Source organism: Herpailurus yagouaroundi, unplaced genomic scaffold (assembly GCF_014898765.1).
Source record: "Herpailurus yagouaroundi ecotype Mexico unplaced genomic scaffold, PumYag 64740, whole genome shotgun sequence".
Lineage (NCBI taxonomy): Eukaryota > Metazoa > Chordata > Mammalia > Carnivora > Felidae > Herpailurus > Herpailurus yagouaroundi.
The window spans coordinates 1-8,985 of record NW_024418013.1 but is presented as its reverse complement, the minus strand read 5'-3'; the positions used below and the strand labels follow the sequence as shown (position 1 = coordinate 8,985).

At 50.1% G+C, this 8,985-nt stretch overlaps 1 protein-coding gene across 1 annotated transcript; it reads right to left on the bottom strand.

The window, feature by feature from the left end:
• Window positions 1-4,117: 4,117 nt before the first annotated feature.
• Window positions 4,118-8,962, bottom strand: LOC121024433 (metal transporter CNNM4). Its single transcript, XM_040466654.1, has one exon. The coding sequence runs from the start codon at window positions 8,960-8,962 to the stop codon at window positions 7,550-7,552; it is 1,413 nt and encodes a 470-aa protein (XP_040322588.1). The 3' UTR covers window positions 4,118-7,549.
• Between the last annotated feature and the right edge of the window lie 23 nt (window positions 8,963-8,985).

Genomic DNA, 8,985 nt, shown 5'->3' with positions numbered 1-8,985 from the left:
CTCCTCTGTTCATGCTCTGTCTCTCTCTGTCCCAAAAATAAATAAACGTTGAAAAAAAAAATTTTTTTTTTAAATAAAAAATAAAAAAAAAAATAAAAAGTAGTTCTCTCCAGATCACAGGTTCATGGGTTGTTTTGTTTAGATTTTTCTGTTTCCTAAAGTTCTGACGATAAGATGTATCTGGTTTATAATAACCACTAGTAAAAAGAAAATCACATAAAAAATGGAGCAGGAATAGACTGAGGAGTCCAGACTCCAGTTTATGAAGTGGGCCAGGAGTCCTTTATGTAGCCACAAAGCCTTTTACGACAGGATGTCTTGGCACACTCAGGCGTGACAAAAGGGGTAACCTGAGGGACAGAATGGGCGAGCATCTCGTCACAGGGCAGCTGTACTGGACAGCAGACAGAGCGGCTCAGAGAAGGAGAGCAGGCAGCTGGATCAAATAGCAGCAACAGCTCCCGACAGCTACACCCCATCCTCCTAGCTGAGGGCCGTCTCAGGCGCCTCTGGGAAATTCCTGAACTCTCACATCCACGGAAAGGGCTGAGGAGCGATCACAATTTGCAGAAGCAGTTTTACCCTAAGTTGGCATCAATGACAAATACACTCATCTCTCATTCTGTGGTTTCGTCCAAAATCTCCCAGAATAAGAGGCACAGAAGTGGGGAAATTGTGCATCTTATGCACCTTTGAGGATCCAGCTAGAATGCCACCTCCTTTGGAATGCCTTCCCAGACTTCTACTGATAAGAAAGGCATCGGCTTCCCCAAAGGCCCTGCCCCTTACCCATTCTCCTGTAAGACACAGTCCTGTGCTTGTGTGTTTCTGTGCACTCATCTATTTAAGCATCTGTTCAATACCCCCTGTCCTGACCAGAGGTGTTCACGGAAACTCTGGGACTGGACTTTCTAACTGAAAATATAGGACTTTTGAAAAGCAAACACCAGCATGTTAGATTGGTACGATCTAAGCTCTTAGGGCTTAGACAAAAGGCAGTGCCTTCCAGTACACAAGTAAGAGCTGTGGGAAGTGATCTGTCAAGAGGCTGAAGAAACTGCCGTCAGTCCTGGCTTCCCTATGGAGCCTGGCCTACAGGCTGTAGGATGCCAGCGATGGGGAGATGTGCAGCTGCCTGCCGGCCAGCACCATACCTCCCTATCCACGGTGGCCATGCTCCATGCCCACAAGCACCTAACCAAAGAGAAAGTGAGGAGGAGCCTGGCCAGTGTTTTGTCAGCTGCCCCGCTGGCACCGTTGCCCTAACAGGCGGCTCCTGTCACCGTCTCAGATACACTTGCTCCCTGGCAGCTTCTCAAGATCAAATCACCAGCTCAGCTGGAGACTATTTCCAGGTGGAGCTGTGAGAGACCAGGTGTGTAGCTGACTTTGCTCTCCACTTTTTTTTTTTTAATGTTTATTTATTTTGAGAGAGAGAGCACAAGCTGGGAAAGGTAGAGAGAGAGGGAGAGACAGAGAATCCCAAGCAGGCTCTGTGCTGTCAGCGCAGAACCTGACACGGGGTTCGATCTCATGACTGTGAGATATGACCAGAGCCAAAATCAAGAGTCAGACGCTTAACTGACAAAGCCACCCAGATGCCCCAGCTCTCCATTCTTGAGGCTGTCCTCTCCCAGCACCTTATGACTTAACTGTCCCATCCCCAGTCTATGCTTGGCTATCACCCTATCTGGTTTCCCCAGGAGGGTCCCAAAACCACGCCTGCCTGGCTCTTTTTCATCTCTCCAACGAGTCACTTTAACCGAGCTTTTACATGCTCTGCATGTTCTGCCTGCTCTCAGATGACTTCCAAACCTTTAACCCTGGTTCTGGCCTCCCTCCCAAGTGCCCCCACCTAAGCACTTTCACCTGTACACTTGCCTGGATGGATTGTACCCTCACACTGCTCCGTGTGGTCCCAGACCAGCAAAATGGCCATCATCTGAGAGCCTGTCAGAAATACAGGCTCTTAGGAGAGCTTGGGTGGCTCTGTCCATCAAGCACCCAGCTTTGGCTCGGGTCATGGTATCTCATGGTCAGTGGGTTCGAGCCCCACATCGGGCTCTGTGCTGACAGCTGAGAGCCTGGAGCCTGGTTCGGATTCTGTGTCTCCCTATCTCTCTCTTCCTCTCCCCTGCTTGTGCTCTGTCTGTCTCTCTGAAAAATAAACATTAAAAAAAAGAAAAGAAATACAGCCTCTTAGGCCATACCCCAGACCCACTGAGTTCAACTCTGCATTTTAACAAAATGTCCAGGCAGTTCAGGTACACGTTCAAGTGTGAGCAGCTCTGGTGAGCACAAAGGAGTCCAATCAAGGGTCACATCACTTTACCACTACCACCACCCCCAATTCTCCAAACTGTCTTTGCTTCCTCCTCTTCCCACTTCTGTTAAATGACAACATCATCCATCTGAATCCCAAGCTAGAAACCTCAGATGTTCACAACTACTTCCTGGCTCTGACTCCAACATCTCCAAAATGATCACTGAGTCCTGTTATTCTGACTTCAGAAGCATCTCGTAGGCCTAGACCTTCCTTGGCCCCACTGCACCTACCAGAACTGTGCATAGTAAGCTTCATTTACCTGTCTGTGTCCCTGGTAGACTGCGAGTTCTGTCAACAGCACTGTTTTAGTCCCCTCTGATTCCCAACAGCAAGCACCGTGTCTGACACATAGGCCTCAAAAAATTAGATGTTTATTGCAACAAAGGAACAAACCAGGAAACAAAGAGAAATAAGGTACTTAAAGTGTGTCAGATGGTAGGAACCAAAAGTAAAGGCAAAATTATGCAGTGTTTTTTCTTAATAAAGTTGTTTCAGGCAGAAAAATGTACGTGGGAGAAGTGTGCTGTGGCACAGATGGAAACATGGGAGGAGTTTTTAATGAAAATATTTCTAGCTGTTTTTCTCTTCAATACATATGCCCAGTAACTTTCTACAAGGTCAGTAATAGGTCCAAAGTCATCTCATGGGTCGGTGACCAGGGTGGGTGGAGTTTAAACCCAAGTCTTTACAGGGGGCTAGATGGTTATAAAGTAGGTGGGGAAAGATAAGATGCCTACAAATGAGCACAGTGTCTAAAAAGGGCAAGAATATCACAGAGGGAAAGGACGGGAGAAGGCTGAAAGGTGAGCTTCATTGTGGGGCTGGAGTTTCTGACTGATTTGGGAGAGCTTATTCGTCACTTTGCCTCCAGGGTCTGAGAGGATCTTTGGTAAAGGAAAAACGCAACTGGGCCAGGAGTAGCCCAGGGAGCCGCTGTTCTAAGATCTCAAGCTGTAGACAAAGCCAACCACAACACCCAGTACTGCAAACAGTTGTAGGCGAGTGTCGAGGTTTAAGTCGGTTTAAGTCAAAGGACCAAGGTTCAAATGGCATGAGCCTCTCAGTGGCCTTATAGCTCTAACCAATCATAGTCTTACTCCTGAGGTCCTGCAGCACCTAGCCCCATGTCTTGCACAGACAGTATGAGGTTCAATAAATATCTAATGATAAATGCCTTGAGTTGGGAGGCAGAGCGGCTGAGAAGCTGTAACCTTCTACCTTAGTCTCTAAGGGAAGCTCAGCCTCATGTCTGCAACTAACTTCTCAAGCCTGTCTAAGTGTGTAGGAGCATCTTCATGACTCACACTAATGAGTGAAGCTATGTATGTATACTCCCAACGGCCAAAAACTGCTTATTCAGAGAAACTGAAGCACAGGAAAGGGGAACCATGCATCACATTCAAGACCCCAGACTCTGGGCACCTGGGTGGCTCAGCTGGTTGAGCGTCTAGCTTCAGCTCAGGTCATGATCTCACGGCTTGTGGGATGGAGCCCCACATCGGGCTCTGTGCTGCCAGCTCAGAGCCTGGAGCCTGCTTCTCACTCTCTGCCCCTCCCCTGCTCGCACTCTGTCTGTCTGTCTCTCTCTCAAAAATAAATAAATATTAAAAAAAAAAAAAAGGACCCCATGGGGTGCCTGGGTGGCTGAGTCAGTTAAGCATCTGACCAGTTAAGCTCAGGTCATGATCTTGCAGTTTGTGAGTTCAACCACCGCATCGGGCTCTTGTGCTGACAGCTCGAAGCCTGAAGCTTGCTTCTGATTCTGTGTCTCCCTCTCCACCTCTCCCCCTGCTCACACTCTGTGTCTCTCTCTCAAAAATAAACATTAAAAAAAAAAAATTAAAAAAAAAAAAAAAGGACCCCAAACTCTGCTTCTCAGCTTCTCAGTCCGTGAACCATTATATGTTACTGTAGGAGCTCCTCCTGTCTTGATGCAACTAGAAATATCAAGTCCCCTGGATAACAGCACAACACGCATTTTACTTTATCCCTTATCCAGCTCCTCAAAATTCTAATACCTATGGACTGGGGACAATTCTGTCTCAAATCTAACAGGTCATTCATTCATTCCATGACTTCTTATTGAGATGTCTTACTATGTGCCAAGAACCATTCTAGGGCCTAGGGATAAACCAGTGACCGAAACAAAGAGCTCTGCTCTTTGGAACTTATATTCTAACAGAAGGAGACAGACAATAAATAGCATAGTAAATCTGTAAATTACGGAGTTGTTAGAAAGTGATTTATGCTATAAAAAAAGAAACATTAGCACAGGGTGGCAGGGATCAGGAAGGTCAAGGAGGATGGAAGGTTATAGTTTCAAATGGGACAACAGGAAAGCCTCATTGAGAAGGTAAAGTTGAAGCAGACAGGAGGGAGGGGAGACAGTGAGGCATGTAACGTTTGGGGAAAAACATTCCAGCCTGAAGAACAGTCAGGGCAAAGGCCCTAGTGTGGGAGTGTCCTGGTGTCTTCAAGGAACAGTAAGAAGGCCAGCAGGGCTTGCCAGATAGTCAGTCATTCATTAGTTGTTCATTCATTCATTCGTTCATTCATTCACTTAAGAAACATTTACTACAGACCCATCTCTTTGCCAGGTACTAAGTGGTGAAAACACTAATAAGGCATGATCCCTACCCACACAGAACTCATAATGTTGGGGAACAAGGAGGAGACAAAATGACCTTAAAACAGAATTACACTCAGAGCAGAAAGACTCTGGCAGAGGTCAGAGTTGGGCCCTCACCCAACTTGGAGATGCTGAAGAGTCTACTGAAGCATAAGACCCTCAGGCAGATGCCTGACCACACTTGGCAGGCACCCAGCTCTTGTTTTGATGCTGCCGACAATGCTGGCCATGTTAAGCTTGCTCACTGGGTTTTTCTTAGCTAAAAAAGAAGCCTTCCAAACATCAGATTTGTAAAGAAAATCTTTTAAGGTGCAAATGCAAAGTGTTTCCGTGTCCTAGAGGGCCTCAGACTTCACAGGTAAATGCCAGATGGAAAGATTTTGGAGAGGCCATATTGGGGGCAGCCCAGAGTGGCAATGAGTTAGGACGGAACCACAAAGCCCGAGGATGTGTCCATTAGGAGTGACCATCATTATCACACTCACATCTCCAGGGCTTCATGCTGCACTGGGTAGACTGTGCCTGCATTTCCATGGAATTAGCAGCACCCCCTCCAGGGCTAGGGTGAGGGCTGGGGCTCAGGTTCAGACCACTGGCCCCTGTTAAGTAAGGTCTAGTGAACTAAAATGTACATCTGGAGAGTTCCACTCAGCAGAGCTCTGGGCCGAAAGATGCTAGCTCTATGTTCCCAGCTTCCTGAAGTAATACTTTTTTTACGTGATGAGTCCAAAGATGGTCCTGCCAACCCCAGGAAGCTCCCACCAGACAAGAGCTGAACCCTGCCGATCAGGGGCTGGGAAGCCCAGCCCAGACAATCCACACTGGCTGTTTCCAGACTCGAGATGAACGATGCAAACGTGCTTGTAGGGTGTGTCACCAGCAACAGTCCCAAGGACCATAGAGGTGGTGAGCAGGAAGCCGCCCTGGTGAGTCCCAACCAGGTTCCTCACCAAGCAACATGGGAGAAGTCCTCAGGGCCAAGAGGCTGCAGGGTGAAGGTGGGGCACAAATCCTCACTGCTCTTCTTCAGGCTCAGCTACCTGGGACAAACAGGTTCTAGGGCCTGGACCTGCAAAGCTCCCCCCACACTGTGCCATCACCACCAGATGTCCCTTCAGTCCCTCTGCAATGAAGCCACCTTACCAGACTGTGTCCCACTTGGACTCATGTTACTCAAGTCCTTCTCAGATCTGATGCTACGAGTCACTCTCTCAAACTGATGAAGGGAGGGTACCAATCTCCCACTCTGGCCCTGACCAGAGAGCATCTTTTAAGACTAAACCTGGCAGGGCTTCCTCCTACCAATCCCACCCTCCACCACTGACCTAGCCAGTTCCAGGCTCTCCCCAACTCTCATGAAATAATAGACTGACAAGCGTCTGAGGCTTGCTCCCTGCTTGAGTGCCGAAGGTGCTCCCAGCCCTAAACTGGCAGGCTGCCTCAGCCAGCAGGAGCTCTACCTATGGGGAAAGGAAGCAAAACCCCTGGTCCCTTCCCCCATTCCTTTATGAAGAGCTTCCCTTTCTGCCTCCTCATTCCCTTTGGCCTAGGAGGGTTTTACTCCATAATTGGCTTGTTTACTGCCACTGAGGGCTTCTGGGTGGCACAAGTGGGAGGAAAAGTTTTGTTGGAAGTAAGGAAAGGGGTGTGTGTCCTGAGCTTTGAGGCTGGTGAGTAAAACTTCCAAGTGCCTCTCTAACTACCTGAGAACTGGCCAAGAACCCATGTGAGAAAAAAACACAAGGCACTGCAAGGCCAGCTGAAGATTCTCAGACCACAGGAGGGAAGCTTATGTTTGGCGCCTGCAAAAAGACAGAACAATAACCAAAACTTGATGTGCTTGCTTCTGCTGAGTAGTCGAAAGCATTACTTGGCACTGTTCTGAGTGGGGAGCAAACCAGAGACCTCCCAATTCGGCTTCTGTGGGCTAGGAGCTCCAGTAACATCACTCTTGCTCAAAACTTCCGAAAGCTCCAAGCTCCAAGCAAACTTACTGCCCTGACTGCAGGCTCTTCCAAAGGCCCCAGATGACTCAGCCTCTCCCCCCTGACCACTGAGCGGCAGAGCCTATACCCAGCTCAACAGGACCATCTGCTGGGCCACAAGCACATCCTTTGCCACCCCAATCAGGTGCTCTGCAACTCATGGGGTTCCCCATGCCTCAAGTACCACGTCTCCCCATATCTTCAGGCTCTCCTCAAATGCTTCCTCCCATGTGAAGGTTTTCCCAGGTCCCCAGCCCCTTCCCCACCTCAGCCCACTCAGACGTGGGGCTCCACACTCTAATGTCCGTGGCCTCTTTTAAGGCATTAGCCTTACTCTGTCCTGCTTCAATAGCTCCCTGAGGCCTTGCTCTATCCCTCCAAGTGCACGAGTGTGTCTCAGCTCTGATTCACCTGAAGCACAAAGCACAGTAGCTGGCAGACAGCAGACGCTTAGGAAATGTTCCTGCTGTCCCAAATACCATTCACCTCAGAGGCACAGGAAGTGATGGGCAAAGGAAAAGAGTCACACAAAAACACTAAGACCAGCAGACACAAAACAGGCAAGCGAATGAGAGGTGTCACAAAGACAGTTAACGGAGAGGGCGAGCATCAGGCCTTACCCTTCTTGAACTCCTCCAGCATGGCATCCAACTTGGTGTCATGGAAGACAAAATGCACTGGATGGTTATAGAAGCGGGTGATGGTCTTGAGGGGGGTGCAGTCGTCAGGGTCCACGAAGGCCAAGTCTTTGACATAGAGAATATCTACAATATTGGACTGCTCGTCTTCAAACACGGGGATGCGGGTATAGCCACTTTCCATAATCTCCGACATGGTGTTGAAGTCCAGAATGGCATCACTGCGGATCATGAAGCAGTCTTGGAGCTGGGTCATGATGTCCTCCACGGTCTTGGTCCGTAGCTCCAGGGCACCCTGGATCATATTTAGCTCCTCTTTCACCAGATCATTATAGGGCTCCGTTACCTTCAACATCTCCATCAGCTTCTCCCGATTGTAAACAGTGCGAATCTCCTGGCCCAAAACAAAATCCAGGAGCTTGCTAATGGGGAAACTGAGGGGGAAGGTGAGAAGCATAAAGAATTTGGTGAGAACGATAGTATTGGCACCCACTGCCAGCCCGTGTCGGGAGCACAAGGCCTGAGGTACAATCTCCCCAAAGATGACAATGCCAATGGTGGAGGAGGCCACCGCCATGAGTCCAGACCCAATGAGGATGTCTAGAAGGATGGTGAGGGAGGTGTTGACCAGCACGTTTCCCAGGAGCAGCGAGCAGAGTAAGTAGTTGCCCTTGCGCCGAATGGGCTCGATCTTCCGGGCATAGCGCCTTTCCTTCTGGGTGCCACAGTTCTGCACGATGCGCAGCTCCATGGGGTCCAGGGCCATAAGCCCCAGGTTGAGACCAGAAAATATGCCCGACAGCACCAGCAGCACCATAATGAGGAGGATGTGCAGCCAGAGGGGCAGGAACCTCCCAGCCTCCTCCACCATGAAGAGCAGCGAGTCCTTATCGGTCCACCTCTGCCAGGGCCCATCCACCCCAGCCCGGGTGCACAGTGCATACAGTTTCATGTTCTCGCTCCTCCGGAGGAACTTAGTGAGCACCACCAGCATCCCGGACGTGTTCCCTCGACTCACGTTGACCAGCTGCTGGACGACCAGGTCCTTGGTGAGCTCGGGGCAGTTGGTGGAGTTGTGGGTGGCCTCGGAGTTGTCCACCTCGGTGAAGGAGATCAGGTTGCTGGAGATGGAGCCCAGCCTCTGGCCGTACAGCCTCAGGTTCACCGTACTGCCCTCGGACACGAAGATGATGCCATCCGGATTCATCCCACACGATTTGTTACAGCTCGCCAGCCTCATGCCCAGGATCGCGCCCCGCTGGGGGTCGCTCTGACCCCGGGCCCCCCGCGCCCACAGCAGCAGCAGCAGCAGCAGCGTCGCCAGGAGGAGGCGCCCTCGGGCCGGCCCGCCGCCCCGGCGCCCGCCCCCGCCCACCGGCGCCATGTTGCTCCGGCTCGGCCGCCGCC

Coding starts and splice junctions, on each gene's coding strand:
- LOC121024433 (XM_040466654.1), bottom strand. CDS start 8,962: ATGGCGCCGGTGGGCGGGGGCGGGCGCCGGGGCGGCGGGCCGGCCCGA.